Below are 18,469 nucleotides of genomic sequence, written 5' to 3' on the forward strand. Positions count from 1 at the left end.
AGATATACGTCGCGTTAGGTCTAATTCTTTTTAGAACCTCGTTCGTGTCATACAATTGCTGAAAGATATCGAGATATCTTCGAGCTCAGAAGGTGACTCACGTAGCATTTGACCTCCAGAAACTCGGGGAATTGAACCTGGTAGACCGAAAAAGGTCAGTTGGTGGAATGGGGTAGGGATGAAACACGTTTCCATTGTTCCCCTGTAACTTGATATTTTCCTGTGGAGTCTCGGAAAGGAAAAAAACGGCAGAGGCATTAGCTGATGGAGAGCCGAGTGTAGTTCCGTTAGGCCCCTTGCACACACACCGATTTTGGACGGCCGGTAAAATATTGGCCGATATTTTACCGGCGAAGCGATGCTTGCACACACGCCGGATTTTTACCGGTCAAACGATACGTTGCTACGTTTTTGAGCCGGCGCCGGCGATCCACAGTGACAATAGCCGGCAGATAACCGGCATTTTGCCGGTGCCGGTGATATTTTACCGGCCGTCCAAAATCGGTGTGTGTGCAAGGGGCCTTAAATCTACGACGTGGTTATTAACCTACGGCGCTGAGATTGCCCCGATTGTTGTTCAATCTCTTGGGAAAGCTCATGCCATTTGCCTGTCGTGTTTTGCCTTAAAATTTTCCACGGCTGCAATTCTATTGCATTACTTCTGCGAGAGCTTTTAAACAAAATTGTTCGTGAGTAGGACAAGCAACGTAGAGCGATGGCGTATGCAAAGAGAGGATCGGAACTCTTTCTACTCCCTCTTATGCCGCCGCAGTTATCAAAATTTCCTTTTTCAAATAGTACTGAAAGAGGACATTTCGATAACTGTCGAAATTCCAGGCATACGTCTGCAACACCGCACGATAGGATAAAAAAAGTCGCAAAATTTGTTTTCTTTATAGCTTCGATCCTCAAAATAGGGGTGCGCCTCTTACACGTGTGCGCCTCTTACACAAGCTTATACGGTAATTTCAGAGACGGCATTCAGAAGATTCCCTGAGGATGAAGAGCTAGTCTTTCTTCGAAATGTCAGGAGACATGGAGCCAATTACCTCGTGGAAAACTCAATAATCCTTTTTGCAAAATTAAAGTATACTGGGACTAGCCATGGAGATAACTTCTCGGAATCACCCGTAATGCATAAATTGTGCAAAAATTCCATGGAGAAAAAAATCATTCGCATTGGCTGGTAAAGTCAAATTTCCACAGAGGAGAATGATTCCTAAGTAATTTAACCCTATCACTCCTGTGAATGTACCTGGTACATTCGCACGGCAGGCTACTGTGAACGTATCTTTTTTTCCTCCCTGCCATGCACTCAGCACTTTTGCTGCAGGTGACTAGTAGGTTTCTGGAGATTGAGCTGCAGCAGCAGGGTTAACTGGCTAAAGCACCTGACCGGAAATCGGGAGATTCAGGTTCGAATCCCAGTCAACGCAAATGATTTTTCCTCTGCAGAATTTTTGTATCCTTTCTGCACTTGATACGCTGGGAAAATCTAAGATCTTGCACCACCTCTGAATTTTAATCCAAATTTCTGATTTTTTATAAACAGGTCCTACCTCATCCTTGGCAAAGAGGAGGTCGGCGGGGTGACCGGTGGCATCAATGTCGGAGCAGGCCGTGGCCCGGGGCTGGAGGTTGATCGCCGCTCCATCGTCATCGAGTGGAGGGATGAGTGGCACAGGCGGATGCGTCGCTTCCAGAGGCGGGGCCGTAAATGCAAATAGAGAGCCCGAGATGACGGAGGGAGGAGACGGAAATGGTGGGGGAGATGGCGGGAAAGAGAGAGGAATAAATGAGAAGGAAGGAATACAAAAGAAAGGAGGAGGGCCAGTGCAAAGTGTGGAAGAGGACTGACGGGCCGCCAGCGATTACTACAAGTGTTACATTACAGAAAAGAAGTTGACACAAAAATGAATACTCTTTTCCCCTCTTCCCAGGCATCATGTGGTTCAATTGCTTGGCTAGATGTCATTTTTTTTTTTCTAATTCAGTAGCTGTTCCAGCTGACACAATATATGCTGTCCTTGAGCGTGTGCTGGTATCCAAGGAGATGCATGGAAGATAGAATGAAATTCGTGTGCAACTATGTGCTTTCTGGTTAGAGTGAAGCAATAAAAGGAAATGTCTAGGAAAAAAGAGGGTGGATCCATATGGGACTGATGGTGAGAAAAAAGAAGACAATATTCTCAAATGCAGTAATTGATGGGCTTTATTGGTTACTTGTGTTCAATGAGGCAGAAGGATTTGTGTCTTTTGGTTTCAAGAGAGCATACAGCAGTGTCTCAGACACATATTTCCTGATTTAGATTTTATGTTTAGTTTCATACTCACTCTGAGTGGGTACCAATAAAAAACTTTTTTATGATTTACTTAAATCATAAAGTGGAGGAAAGAAAACTGAACCATCATCTAGAGCAATAAATATCGGATCAGAGACAGAAGCAATAAGGTATCACCAGAAATGCGTATGGTATCTGAAATGTATTGACAGAGGGTGAAGGTTATTATGGCACGCAAGACGTGAAATGAGCTTTAGATTTCACCACCCAAAAACTGATAGTTTTCATGGTAAATATATTAGCATAGGACAGGTCAAATGTAGTACGCTCTTCAGTGTACCATGGTATTTGACCTACGTCAGGGATATTTCAGAGTTCGAGAAGAATGAATTGAAGGATTTAGTTAGCAATGACTTCAATTATATTGTCTGTTTGTCATTGTCCTCTGAAATGCTCTTGGTGTGTACATAGCAATAAGGGATGTGACCAGTGCCAAATTTTTGCATGCTAAATTTTACATTTACATGCTACTGATTAGAAACCACATGATAGAGATGATTATGTATGGTAGACACGATTAACAGAAGCACAAGAGGCAAACAGAACATTTTGCATCATACCCTAGATTCATTACAGTTCTTAAGTTCTATAATGAATAGTTATCGGCCTTAACTATGTCACACTATTTGAATTTATTTAGGTTCTATTCCCATTTCATTTACAAAACCTAATTTTCTCTGCAAAAATATTCCTTTATAATACAAACAGATATTTCTATGTAACGTTCAAAAACTCAGCCCTTATTTTTCTGCAACAATTAGCAATTAAATTTCTAAGTACAAGGGCATTTTTACAAAATGAACTAGATCTTCAACATTATTATTTATTTTTAGAATATTCTGAGACAATGCTCATACACATTTTAGACATTGTCTTGATTATCCTGAGGATGTATGAGCGGGGCAAAATTTTCCTTACAATCCAATCATGATTTCAAACTAAATTTTTCACAGTTTAAGATGGACTTTGCAAATATGATTTTAATGCAGAATAGCCTTTCCTTCTAATTTCTGCACTAGTTGAGGTACTTCATCAAACAAAATCAAATGAAATCATCGGTTAGATCTGAAAGGCATTTAATGAGCTCCTCCCATCTAAAAAAAGCAAAATACGTCCAAAAAACTAAACACAGAGATGCACTGGCTACTTCTAAGTATTCCATGGCTAACTGCATGCAGGTAAACGTCTCCCCCAACCAAACTATACATTGCACAAATGCCTTGAAAGGTCGTGCAAACAATTGGGTATTTGCATACTTAACCTTGGTATGGTGCTTGGTTATGTAAGTATGGTTATATAAGTAATTCATACAAAATCAAGATGTCTTATTATCTAGTCTGCCAATCCACCTACATTCAATGTCAAAATGTAAAATGTTTATTTCCTTTTTGATTCCTAACATTAGAGCTTGGTATAACTAAATTAATACCACTTGACAGAATTGAAATACTTTTCATTGTCAGCAGGAAGGAAGGAAAAATATTTATAATGTTGCTGTGACATTAAGCTTCTATTAGTGTGCTGAAGCTTCCTCTTGAGACAAATAGTCAAAAATTAATATGTAGTCCACTAAATCATTCATTACTAAACATTTGCATCACCAGCAAAAATAATTATGCAAAATAAAATTAAGGAAACTTTAACTGGAATTCATATAAATTCCTTTTTGCAAGTATTACCGCACTAAAAACACTGAACTGGGATATCTGCCCTTCTTTAGCAGTTTCATGTGCATTTAAAGGCAGAAGAAATAAAATGTTACTCAAACACGCAACAAAATTTTGAAGAGATGATTTTGGCGCAAGCACAACTATGCATGGCGCTCACAATCAATATTGACCATGTATGCTATCAAAGGTGTTGTAAGTTGTTCTTCCTCAATGTATATATTTATTACACTAATTGATAATATTGTAGGTATTTAAAAAAAAAAGCTTGAACGCCACAAGTGGTACAACAATGGCATGCAAGGCTGCTGTGATGGCTAAACCATAGCATTAAGCCATTCAAAAGAAGCTTTCCTAAACTGTAGAAGTAGGTGACATGAAACATTTAAATCCATGCTTCATTCAACGGAGACATATCGTGTAGAATTATGGGCTTATACATCTGAAACCAGGGACAAAATAATGCTATATCAGTCGTGAGAGAATGCCTATGTTGTTTAAGCATTCCAGTAATATTCAGCAGGATTGTTTAAATGAAAGGTTCTTTTTTCACAAAGAAAATATTTGTTCAAAAAATTTCCTTTTCAAATTAATAATGACTTTTTGAAGACATTGAGCACTACTAATTCAAAAATATTGTCATAGTCACCATTCAAAATGCTAAGTTAAAACTTTATCTCTCTGTGAAGAGTAAATACCACTGAAGAAAGTATGTATTTGGATTGTGAATTTTCAAAAAAATACTTTGCTTGAATGTATACTTTTCAATTTTGGTAAAATTATCATCCAAGATTTTACAGGAATTTTCTGCGACTGAGACCCAGTAGCTCATTCAAGTTCAATGAGAATTTTTTAAATGTGGCTAAGATAAGCCAAAAAAATTAATGTACTAATTGAAGGCTGACGTAGTGTTTCCTTCAAGTAAAAGCATTGAGTGTTGTGTAGAAAGAAATTATTCCAATTTTTCCATTTACCATCGTAATTTAAGAATAAGGAATGTAATTAATTTATATTATATATTAAAGAGAAACAGGATTAACTTATTTGTAAAGTGTAATGTACTCAGTTATAATTTAAGATAAGATGTAGAAAAACTATAAAATTAAAGATGATCATGTTGAATCTTAAAAAATATTGCAGATTGGAAAATTATTAATGGAGAAAATAGCAATTTGTCCAATTTAGTGATGAAGTGCTATTATATCAATCTCTTGTCTTTTTTTTACAATGGACATTTCTCTGTATGTACAAAATTATTTGAGAATATAACTGGTAATAAAAATTGTTGTATCCATTATTTATGTCCAACTGCTGCATCAATGCATGGAGATTCTCAAAGGTAAATAGTTCACCAGAGGTTTCAGGATACATGGAGACACGATACAGTTTGAATGAAGATTGTAATGCTTGCGAAACAATTCAAATACCTTCAGCCAATTAATATAGTTTTTGCTATCAGCACTCATCATGAGAAACGATTGAATCCTATCATAACATTAAGTGATCCTTCAAGTCTAAAGACCTGAGAAATACTCAAAATTGCCAGTAAATAATGTCTTCCATTAGGAACCTCCTCTATAACGGTGGCTTTAAAACTTTCAAATTCAAATTTCAGACCCTAATATCAGTCCACAACTTTTAGAAGCAAAGAGGAAGTATGAGGATAAGTTCCCCTGGACTAGTTGTCTCATAAGGAGAAGTGTGGTAGACAGTCGCTACAAGGGAAGCATTTTTCCGAGGGATTGAAGCACTGGGCATGTGCCTAGTCAAGAGGCCAGCATCATAACAGCGCACTGCAATATCATAACACCATATGAGAAGTCCATTTAAATAGTTATTTTGACAACAAAGAATTCATTCAGAAGTACAAAACAGATAAACAGTAAATTTCAGTTAACGGCAAACCTTCAATTCACATTAAAACCTCAGTAATATGGAGGCAAGCCTTTAACCTGAGCACAAAGAGCTGATTCCCAGCTCAATGAGACCCCACTCTTTCAATCGATCCATTTTACCATTTCCATAATTTGGACAAAAACAAGGCTAAAATTTTGAGTGTTGCTTTTGAATTGATATATGCTATAGTCTGTATACCATAGGATGGCACATGGGCCTGCCAGCTGTCTGAGTCGGTCCTTTCCTCCTCCCTACACTCGCGGCTCAGGTAGCTGGCAGGCCTGTGTGGTTACATAGGATGGGGCATGGGCCTGACAGCTGCCTTAGGGCACAAGCGCAGGGGGGAGGAAAGGACCGAATCAGGTAGCCGGCAGCCTTGTACGCCACCCTACAGTATACAGACTGTAATCATAGTTAAAATTATGTGACTTTCATGCAATTGTGAAATCTGTATGATACTTCCTATTCAACTTAAAAATTATTCATTAATGTTAAAGTGGGTACAAACGATAATGATAATAATCAGTTCAAATGGTACTGAAGCCTGAATCACACTATCATTTTTGCCATCCCTCAGAATGATAGCTCAAGCAGTAGGTTTTCAGAGACCAAAATCACTTGACCCTTGATTTTCAGAATCACACAGTCATTCCTACCGCACTTTTTCTGTAACTGTATGTATTTACAGCTGTCATTTAATTAAATGCTTAGATAGGTGTTACGAATTGCTGTTAATGTCTGTGCGTTCTTTTTCGATTAAGTGCCTGCAGTGGTTTCAACGACCGAAAAAGAGATCTGTGCCAACTGATGGAAACATGGATGAGATTTCAATCCCTAGAGCCATAGCAGAAAATAATCGCGTGAAACAGTCATTTTTTCTGACAACACAATATCCCACTTGCAATTTCATGTACAAAAATAACTCAACAAGAGGTAAGCAATCCATTATTTTAAATAGTTATAACTACAAAATTTAAACTATTTTACTCTAAATAAAGAATGGATGGATATATGTAGTACGTCAATAGCCAGTCACAAATATTTTGGCCATAATATTAAGTACCACGCAATTAATCAATCTCCAATAAGCAATACAGTAGAGTAGTGCAATAAAATATAAATTAATGAATATAGCCACATGACTTCGTAAAGACAATTATGATACCAATTCCAAAATGGACAGGCACCAGAAAGAATACAGACCTATCAGTCTGATTTCACATGTAGCTAAGATATTGTTGAGAGTTCTAGATCTGAGACTCCAAAAAGTAATGGAAGAGAATTTACATAAATGAGGATCATTTTCACTGCAGAGGAAGAAGTGGAGCCAGATAAACAATTGGTGAAAGATATTGGGAAAGAGAAAAAGGTAAGCCTCTTCTTCATGATTTGGAAAAAGCAATTGACAGGGTAAAGTGTGATAAGCTAAATAAAGAAAGTAGACTGGAAGGATAGGAGGCTGATAAGGGAATTGTGCAACTCCCAGGTGGTGGCTAATAAAATTGTTTGTATGTTTAATATGGAGTAATGAAAATTATTATTATTAATGAAAAATGATAGAAATGATGGGAAATCATCAGGGGGGTAAGGTAGAGCTGCTGCCTTGCACCCACCCTATTTAATACATTCATAAAGGAGATAGTCAGGAAAGCCATGGAGAATGAAAATGGGATAGGGGTTGGATAAAGAGAAATAGAATTTATCAGATTTGCCTATGACATGGTGATCCCAGCTGATGACAACCAGGCAATTCAAGGAATGATAAAAAGTTTAGAAGAAGAAATGAAAGACTATGGAATGAAAATAAATGTTGAGAAAAAAAAGTTGTGAGAGTGAATGATGGTGAAGATGTGAACATCATGACCAATAGGGAAAGGGCAGAGGAAGTTAGAAGGTATAGATATATGTAATAGGAAGCATGCCGTCTGAAAACTGGACGAGTGAACAAGAGATCAAGTGCAATCTAAGGCAAATCTGATACATTTTGATTTCTCAGTAGCCGTGAGAATGGGTAGCGAGTCTGTACCCGAAACGTCGGTGCTCTCATATAATCTTACCCACGCGGTATCCCGAGAAGAGTTTTTACATGTTGTTCGCCGGGAAAGTGTTAAATCTTACATACTGATACATCTTATCTCTCTTCCTCCACCCACTATCCCATTTTCATTCTCCGTGGTTTTACAGACCAAGAGGAAAACGGGAGATCAAATGTGCCCGAAACTGTCATTCATCAAAAATGAGTCTAAGCAGCATTAACCTGAAAAACAAATAGCAAACAATGGGGAGATTCCCTCAATCGGAGGACTGTAAAGGGCATTTTTAATAGCTTACTAGCATGGGAATAGTTAATTTCCATCATGTCATTGTTGTTGTCTCAAGCTATGAATGAGTCATTGATAGATTCATTTGAAGATCCAATAGCTCTCCCAATGTGTTCATTTTATTCAGAAATGAAGATTAACTTGCCACTCAGTTTTTTTTGATTGCCACCAAAACGCATTAGGTGGGATGTCTAGGAGCAGAATTGAGCCACAGCTTGAGAGATGGATCTCAAAAGTTCTCTCGTTCTCCATATTGTCTAGAGCTGGCTTCACATTAGAACCACACCCGCCAGTTTGACCGGAAACCTCTACTTACTTTAACCATAGAGTTAGTGTATACAGGGGCAGATCCAGGATTTCTTTTGGGGGGGCACAAGCATAGCCGTATCCAGGATTTTGTTCTGGGGGGGCACAAGGATACCTCGTAATACAAAATGAACGCAATGATAATGGGACCGTATTAAAAATCTTGCATATTTTTTAACCCTTAACCTGCTCCCATCGTCTAGTGACGATTTGGACTATTCTTCCACTCTCCCAGTCAATGTGTACTTAGAAGTTCTTCCTTTGACAAGTAGGTGTCATGCGGACATCTTTTAGACCTCTTTTTATTTTTATTACCCTAAATATTTTTGAAACATTTTTTCCTTAAGTAAAAAGTTATAATTAATAAAATTATGCAAAAATAAAAAAATATTATTATTTTGCACCTCTGTGGAGTTGTATTTCAGCTTATTTGCGCAGTTAAAGGGTTAAGGGTCTGGGGGGGCATGTACCCCATGCAGAGGGTCCCCTTAGATTCACCTATGAGTGTATACCAGTTTGGTTATAGTTATACTCACATATCTACTTACTTAAAAACTTAAAGTATATCAATGGCTAAGTTCTAACAACACATATCTGAAAAATAGCAACTTTCCAGGAGAGGAAAAAAAGATTATTTTTTTGTACACTGAAATTAAAAACCAAAAGTTCATAAAACTGAAAAAGAAGCATTCATTTGCAAACAAAAGAGTTGTTTTTTTTTGTTTGTACATATTTTATTTTTTTAAATGTTATTACACTTTTTTAAGATACCTGACTACAAACGGCCTAATTTGAAATACGTGTTGTTAGAACTTAGCCATCGTAATACTTACTCTATGCTTACACATATTGCCAAGAATTTTTTCTTGTCGCCTAAATTTTTCCAAACTTTCATTTATTTTCATGGTGCACATCGTGTTAAAACATAATTTGATTTTTTCGCATACGAATGGAGTTATACCACCTGTCTACGTTAAAAGACCAACACCTGTCGACATGATGGGTTATTTTATTCGTAACAGTAATGCATGTAATGGTAATCACAATACTATACATATTATGTCATACTATTGTGATGTTTTTAATTAGCACATTTATTTATTTAGCATTTCTTATTACAATTTTAATGAAAATAAGCAGCATATCTACCATACTGAGTGCTGTGTGGCAGTGGCGGCGCGTGCGTATACGCATGTTAGCAAGTGCACACCCAAAGATGAATAAATTATAAAAGAAAACTATTCCTTTGCAATGCGAAGGATAAAAGTACTGTCTGCAATGCAAGTCTGTCTGAATATGCAAGAAACATGAGCCTCCGAACGCTACAGCTATCTCCTTTTCGAATTCACCGCTCTATAAGTGTGCGATCCCGTGGCATCATGCCGGGCGCATTTTCGGTCTGTGCGATCGCTTGAGGGAGCTCTGGCGGGACGAGGTAAGCGGGGGGGTATGTGCTGTTCAAAGGGGCGATGGGAGCAGACTCAAAACCATGCGAATGCGCACGCGCATGTTTTTGGTGACTGACTAGCAGGTAGTGTAGTGGTGTAGCCGCCACCTACACTACCTGCGCCCAGGACCCTAGTCCGTCTACAGAGCCATCTGTATAGCCGTTTTCTACACTACTTCCTCATAGGGTGTAAGGAAAAGAGAATGAATTTCAACTACCATCACTTGTAAAGGTGTGTTGAGAATAATTATTTTCATGCATGCTAATATTATTTCTGTTCATGCAATTTTAAGGGTAGAGTGTACCAGTGATATGTTTTGCTTGCTATGTATTCTATTACGACGAAATATGACGCTCATGGATTAGGATTAACATAATATAATTAAATCATCCTATATCTGCTCTAATGCACACCCTAGATAAATTACAACCAGCCGCCACTGCTGTGTGGTAGGCCAGGGCAGGAGAAGCAGAAGCAACTTGACCGCTGCTCATTTTAAATTTTTTATTGTAAAATGATTTGAAAAAAAAATTTCCTCAGTTGTATCGATAATAAAGAAAAAGGTTATCTTTAAACTTTAAAGAATGGCTTTAAATCCCAGATGTATCACTGCATGGCCAGGCATTTAAATGGCCCAGGATAAAAATATAAGCAGCTCTCCAGTTAACTCTCGAGCAACAAAACTCAACATAAGCCAATTTTAAACTAAGTGTGCCTCAATGGTCTCTATATGGACTGCAAGGCCATAAACGAAAACATTAGATGGCCCCTTTTGGGATCACAAGGACGATTAAGGTTAATGAAGGTATTACTCATTTTTAACATAAACGAAGAAATATTTAAAATAATTACTACCGGTCAAAATAGCAGATAATGGTCCTTCTAGGTAGCCATAGCCAGTCTTTCTAGTGTCAAGGATGACACTTTGGTCCATTCACCAAAGCCAACTCACCGCATAGAGGTGAGTTGCCTCCAACACATTGTTTCTCCCCCAATTAGCTCTGCCTTGGGTAGAATTACAGAGACAGGAATGATTGGAGTGCTCACTGCACATTGAATGTTGTGGTAGAAAATAGAACTATGTATGTATATCCACAGCTGAAATATAAGCCACTTTCTGATGAGCCGATCTGCACTAATGTGAAGATTTCTTTCCTACTATACAATTATGTAGTAAAAAGATGGGAGAACAAATCTAAAAGAAGACAACTGGGTCACAATATTTTTCATTTGAAAATACAGATGTTGAATAGGAATTCATCTCTTCAAGAAAGTTGAATATGTGAAGAATAAAATATACAAACAAATACACAGGTAAGGAAATAAAGGGATAGGAACATATAGTAGAAAAAGGAGGACAACGGTCCTGTGGTAGATGGAAAAAGTCAGAAATCAGAGTGTAAAAATGACTGGGACTGAATGAATGAAGTAGTGAAGAATAAAACATATGCGAATTGAGTTAATACTATGTTTATTATCACTTAAATTATCCCAAGTGAATTGCATCCAAAATACAGGGCAATGGATGGGCCTGCTAAAAGCATAACACTCATTAACATCATTTACTTTATTGTTAAAAAAAACTCTGATTTCAGGGTAAAATAACACCACTTATGGCTACAAAAATAAAATGGGCGATTTTTCCATGCCGGGACAATAACCTTATAGCCAATTTATTTCATTAGTAATTTTTATCCCAATTAATATCATTTACCATCAAGTCATATTAATTCAAAAATGCTTCATTTCTACCTTACCCACTCAAATAAGCACAATAAGTCAGTGTTGCTACAATTAAAGGCAATTTAAGTCTTAAATCAAACACTATTTACATGAAAAGGAACAGATTCATAAGCCACCATTTAAAAAAAATGCTTTTATACTCTCTTTTTGCTTGTCATCTTATCCGGTTCTAATCTTGCTACTCAATTTTAACCCACTTTCGGACCAGTTATCAAAGTAACATTTTCAGGATTATTCGGAACCAGTTGACAATGTTCTACATTGTTTTTCAGAATTTAAAATTAAATATGGAGATCATTTCAAAACATGGCCACCAAAATCCGATTGCCGCACTTCGATCATTTATAGGATCAAGAATGATTAGAGTCATAACAAATTTGTTTACATTGTAATTTTTGAAAAGTCAAATTCTTATTGGTTTGTATACGTATGAACAATTCCACACAGAAAAATTTTAGTATTCTTTATAGTTCATGATAAAAACGTTTTCTACAAAAATTTATTTTCAATTTGAATTATGTATTTCAAATATCCATTGCAAGCAGGCCATGAACTAATCAGTAAAATAGTAAAGAGCCAATCAATTTCCCAGCAAGAACAAATAGCAACTGTAAAGGAAATTATTTTTACACAGCAATAACTGCTACTGTTAGCATTAATTAAAACATCAAAATTGCTTTATGAAACAATCTACAAAACAAAACATTATATATACACACAATGTCAGTAAGAATTGCTACAATGGAAGCAAAGGCAACAACTGGAGAAGTTGAAAAGACAATATCCCCTATGGAGAGGTGTGGAAGATATTTTTTTCTAAAAAGGAAATTCAAGGATTACTTCTATATTTTATTCAAGGATATCATCTCATCACGGGCATTTTTCCATGATAACGAGTGAGGACAGTGGATAGATAATACCATAACTTTTTCAGAGATGATCCATATGGTCATGACTAGAGCGCGGAAAAAAGTCTTTCGACTTTTTGTAAAAGTGGGACTTTTGTGGTTTTAAATACAAATCTTCACCAATCTCATCAAATAATACAGTTTTTAATGACTTTCTTAGAGACTTTTTGGGACTTTTTTGCTGTGGCGGGACTTCTTCGATTAAAAGAGACTTTTCTGGGACTTTTTATTGATAATACCTGCCCAAGTTAAAATTTGGCTCTTGTGACCACACTTGTTCAAATTTGTGTCGGACAAATCTGGTTTTTTATGCGGTACATACTACACGGAGCAGATCTTTACCGTAAAATGTAAGCTACTAACAATTGCTACTGCGGAATTTTATTAATAGCTCCGGAAACTCCAATGTATTCTTTCGATTACTCCACCGTTCATGAAGTAAACCCATGCATTGCTTCAACTCGAAGGTGGTTTGGATATGTGAGGGTACGCTCACCATGTACTTATCCAATTGCATGTTAAATTCGCATATTGCTACTTTCCTTGGGCCACCTCACCCTTTTTTTTGGTAGAGGTGTCCAAAGACTTCACGAAGGGACATTATGAACCAACTTATTTGAACCCGGATGGTCTGTTGACAAGGGGACAGCGCTACAGTGTATGCTAGCACTCTGCTTTTTTGCAGGAGATTAGTGGAAAAATGATACAAATATATGAAAAGTTATCTAGAATTTCCGACGAAGTCAATGTCTCACGTTGAGTGTAGATGGTAACGAAATGAGCCTACATTGTAGAGAGGCAAACAATGCGCTCTTGGCACTCGGTCGAAGAGGAAAAATGAAGGCTCAACAAGGACTGGTGAATGTATACACATTGTATGAACACAATTCTATATACAGTAGAACCTCGGTTATACGACCCTCAGTTATACGATGACCTCACTTATACGCCGATTTTTTTTGGTCCGGTGAATAACCCCATATGAACCCATGTATTTCCAACCTCAGTTATGAAACTCTTCACCTATACGACGACCTCGGTTATGAAACGTATTTTTCCAGTCCAATGTGATAAAATACCTCACTTGTACGACTTGTCAGAGAACTGATCTACGAGAAGATTGCGGTAGGCGCGCCGATTTTAGTCACAGGAATGGGGGTAGTATGCGCTTATTACATAGATATGTCAATGAAGAATAATAAGTTTTAATTATGAGCGATGCTGTTTATTAGATATTAATTTTAACTGCAGTAGACGATCGTTAATCCGGAATATCTATCTCTAACGGAAGATTGTGTAGAATTTTCCAAGGTTATGCTTCCCGTCGCCCAGCGAAATAACACCTAAATGAGCCGTTTAAAATCCTCGCGTATCAAAATTTTGGCTTCCAAGGTCATCCAAAAAAGATTATCGTATTTGTAGTATGGACGTAAGCCGTTGGTGATTCAACACGATGGCGAAAACAGCATGCGTGGACTCATTCCGCGGGCTAATCCCTCATCCGCGGGACGAATTGAGCCGGAGGAAAGTTGCTTACGCGGCGCGCAGATCAAAACTGACCCAACTTGTATCTGCGGGTTTAAATGAAATATAGTTTGACCTTGACTGCCTGGTGGCAAGCGTTTATTTTGTAACTGAACGAGAGTTAGTACGAAAGCCCTCGGAGAATAACTCGCGTCGTCAGTAGTAACGTAATCATTAAAGTCAAATTCAAAACGCGAGAGATAAGGCAGTTCCTTTCGACTCAGGAATGACTTATAAGCATTATATCGAAGTACAAAAACAGTCTGGTGTTGTTTTCAGATATGGGGAAGCAAAATATTACGTGAAGATGAGTCACACGGCTTGTGAGTCGAAGTTCCCGGCGCTGAATTCGCGGAAGAATGCAGGCAGAGAAGCTATACCCGGTAGATTCAATCTATTATTACTAAAATGTCATGGGAAAATTCTTTTTTATTGCGTAAACATTATTGAGAGGGGATATTTTTCCGGGCTCTTAATCTATTTTTGTCCATTCATCACTGACAGCAGTTGCGCGATTATTTCAAATGCTCACTTAAAAGTTTTCTAAGCACCGGAAAAGTGAACTTAGTCACGGAATATCCGGGGTACCAGTGGCGTAACTAGGAATATGCTTTGGGGGTGACGGTAGTACCTGGGGGGCGGCTTCACCCCCCACCCCTCGGAGGCAACGGGGATTCCCGTAAAATTTAAAAAAATGGCATGCCTGTAAATATGTTCTACATCATTTTGGCACATAAAATAACTTTAAGTAGATGCAGTTGCTGTTTATCAAAGCTAGACTTGTGTTTAAATTTTTTTTAAATTTCTCTGAGGCTTTGGAGTGGGATCCATCCCCTCATCCCCCAACCATAATGACGCCACTGCCAGGTGCTCCATATTATCTATGGAATGGTATTTAGAGGGAGAAAACTGACAGCTGGGGTCATTTGCGCCATGAGGTAAGAGAGGGAGTATAGAAACCCTGTGTTTGAATTAGCCAGGTTGTAACGATTGGCTTAACCAGGGCTTAATGTCCCATCTGCCGGACAGTGTGTTGCACTGGAAGTTCCGTCCACACTACTCTCAAGCAGGGATAGAGCCATCTCTGAAAACTTTCTGCCTCTGCCATTAACCCGGGTCCATAGGGTGTGAAGCCTTCGTCATACATGGGACACTCAATACTAAAAAACGGGACCAGCGTTTGTAGCGCCACTGTGGGCGGAAGGGAACTATCAGCAGTAGAGCGATTTAGCCCCGCCCCCTTTCGTAGTGCAAGATGCCTACTTTATAGGATACCTCAATTGCCGCGTATTTCGAAAGGGAAAATGAGAACACAAAATAACATGTACTTGTTTTATTGCTCAAAAATCACATATCATGTAGTTACAAGCAGGATATCAGAAATAAACCACAAAACATGAAAGCAAACATCCAAATCATGTCGTAACACATGCAAAGTTAAAATGCGGTACAATGAAATCGAGTTAAATTTTAAGAATAACAGTAGTTCATTATACATCCCATAAAGCACAATACTAAGTTTTATCTTAGCGCATCATGAATTTAAGCGCTAATATGAATAAGACTTCTACACCAAATACAAGTAACAGTTAGTAACATTCTTTAGGAAAGTTACATATTACAATACCACCCATAAAATATCACGTATTAAAGTCAGTTATAATTATGGAAGGCCATAAAAGCATATGGATGTTTAAATACAAGGAGGTTTCAGTGTTGGAAAGTCACATCATAACACTCATTACCATTCATAAAAAATACTTTTGAATTAGGCTTATCATGAAAGCCATCAAAGCGTGGATATTTAAATACAAGAAGATTTCAGTTTTGCAAAGTGGTATTTTGATAACACTTTAAACTTACAAGGTAAGTAGCATTCGAAGGAAGGCTTATAACAATAGCATCACAAAGTGGTTGTGAAAACACAACATGCAGGCTTCAGTGTTATCAGCACCAATACTAACTCCTAACATTATAAATCACCAAGTGAACCAGGGATGGCCAACCTATATGACAAATGTAACTGTTGTAAGCCATTTAATTACAAAAATTTAATTATAAATACTGGCAAAATCCGTCAGTACTCGTCAATTACCACGAGTAAATGGTGAATTATATTGGTTATCGATCATTTTCACCAGTAATAGGTGTATGTTAAAAGATAACTGATTATCTGTACAAGTTTTTTTAAAATTAGTTAATTCTTCTGTATTGATCAGTTTTTAGGTTCAATTTAGTACCACCACTAAAAATAGATTTATTAATGATATTAGATTGGCCACCCATGTTCAAAATTTATAATCCTAAGGAATGTGTCGATGCCTAAAGTTATTGATTCTCGATACCGATACCAAGTATAGGAATCAATGGTATTGAGAATCGACACATCCCTAATCGTAATCCTATGAAACATTTACTTGGGGTAGGACTTGTGAACTACATCTATGACCCACTTGTTTTACATTAGAAATTTAAATTAAATGAAACACAGATATACTCATGATACAAATGATAATAGAAAACCACTATTTTATGAAAAATGAAATATATTGAAAACAAATAACCTTTCAATGAAATTGAAATCAAAGTGGAAGCAGAAGCACGACTTGGAAGCACGTTCGAGCATCATATCGAAACCCATAGCTTCGAATGCTCCCACACTTATTTTCAAGTGGATCTGGATTTAAATTCCTTGGGGTAAGGTTCTTAAATCCAATGCTGTGTAAAGTTTGCCAAAGGGCCTTAATATTACTTCCTAGTCCTACCCCAATTAATTAAAGAGGGAGTCCTACTCTCCTTCTGCCCATGAATGAACACTATTGACTGCAGGAGTTTCTGAGCCTCACCCCAAAATTGCACATGCTGAGATGAAGGAGACACTGCACACCGTAATGGCTTCCCAGCAGGTGGCTTCAGGGAATCACCATTTATGCTATCAAAAAGCCTGTCGAAGAAGTATAGGAGCTCAGCTGTCTCCCCGGCTTCGACTCCCAGATCTCCATTTGCAGCTGGAAAAATAGCATGGAAATTGCCATAAAAATAAGGGACATTGTTGTCTATCAAATAGATATGAGGAGAAAAGGTCTTATTTAGAGGCAGAGTTCAATTGCTACTTCATCATTACAATCCTGAATGCATGTGTGTGATAAAAATTTAATTTTATGGATTTTAAGAACATTTTGTAATTTAGCAGGCTTCCCCACTTTTTAACACAAACTAAAAACAAAACAGACTCAATAATAAACATATGTATTCAAATATCTGAATAATACTCACGCAAGAGAGAAGGTATATATCCCACTGGAGGTGGAAGGGACTTCTTTCATTATAACCTCTCTAGCGGCATCCAATGGGGAATCTAAGAGAAAAGGCAAATGGAAATTTAGCAGGCCTCCCCACTTTTTAAAACAGACTAAAAACCAAACAGACTAAATAATTAACTGATGTATTCAAATCACTGAATAATACTCACGCCAATGCCCGAGTAATATTAATAAAGGTTTCTTCTTGTGAGAGCTGGGGAGTAGTTTCACTAAATCAAGCCCGATATTAAAAATTGCATTCTTCACTTGATCTTGACGACATTTTTGAAAACTGTCTGCCTTTTCGTCAATTCCATATACTCCCGGCAGCCATGTAACTGCTCCAAATCGGATGGCGAATGTGATAGTCTGAAACGGTATAATGAATAATAAAGATTTCAATGACAATATTTTAGGTTCACGCTTAGTGAAAAGTACGGCCGAATTTCAACGAACCTAACATTGAAACAATACACTGGATCACTTACCTTGTTCACAAATATCTGGCCTCCTGAGATGCTCTCCCTGCTTGAATCCGCCGGCGACCGTTAACAACCGTTAACGCCGGTTCCACCACCCTCCTTCTCGGCCTCCCAAATTTGAACTGCCTGTTTGTATTACTGCGCATGCGCGAAATTTCCTTCCAAATTCCAAGAGAGCTCATGTAGTACCCTTCCATACGTGCCTACTGCCCTGGCGCTAGCGTCGCGGGGGCAACTTCGGGAAGGGGAGTGCGCCCTGTATGTGGCCTTCGTGATGCATTAGTGAAATTTTGCTCCCTATACCATTTTTCCGAACTGACGGCGGCTGGGTGGAAAATAGAAACTAGCCAATGAGAAGCGCTGCCCCTTCCACCCCTCCATCCCCTTCCCTTTTCCCCTCCATCCGGCCGACCGGCGTTGCCATCCTTGGGAATAACGGTACTTTTGGGTGCGGCAGAACAAGTGCTGTGCGATCTCCAAAGATTCGGCTTGGCAACACTGCTAGCTGGAGAGCGATGTGCACTGCTCGG

General features: G+C 38.0%; 1 protein-coding gene and 1 long non-coding RNA gene across 3 annotated transcripts in view; one reads left to right on the forward strand and one right to left on the reverse strand.

The window, feature by feature from the left end:
- Positions 1-5,291, forward strand: part of LOC124165261 (netrin-1-like) — a 119,780-nt gene extending 114,489 nt beyond the window's left edge. For both annotated transcript variants that reach the window (XM_046542585.1, XM_046542586.1), the window contains exon 6: positions 1,553-5,291. In XM_046542585.1, coding sequence (XP_046398541.1) covers positions 1,553-1,727 — 175 coding nt within the window. In that variant the 3' untranslated portion in view covers positions 1,728-5,291. The remainder of the gene's footprint in view (positions 1-1,552) is intronic.
- A 10,182-nt stretch (positions 5,292-15,473) lies between these two features.
- Positions 15,474-18,195, reverse strand: LOC124165359. The gene is made up of 4 exons (XR_006866212.1): positions 17,946-18,195; positions 17,628-17,826; positions 17,432-17,513; positions 15,474-17,163 (listed from the first exon to the last, which is right to left on the reverse strand). It is a non-coding gene; the product is annotated as an uncharacterized LOC124165359 (long non-coding RNA).
- Positions 18,196-18,469: the final 274 nt, after the last annotated feature.

Source organism: Ischnura elegans, chromosome 9 (assembly GCF_921293095.1).
Source record: "Ischnura elegans chromosome 9, ioIscEleg1.1, whole genome shotgun sequence".
In the NCBI taxonomy this organism is placed as follows: domain Eukaryota; kingdom Metazoa; phylum Arthropoda; class Insecta; order Odonata; family Coenagrionidae; genus Ischnura; species Ischnura elegans.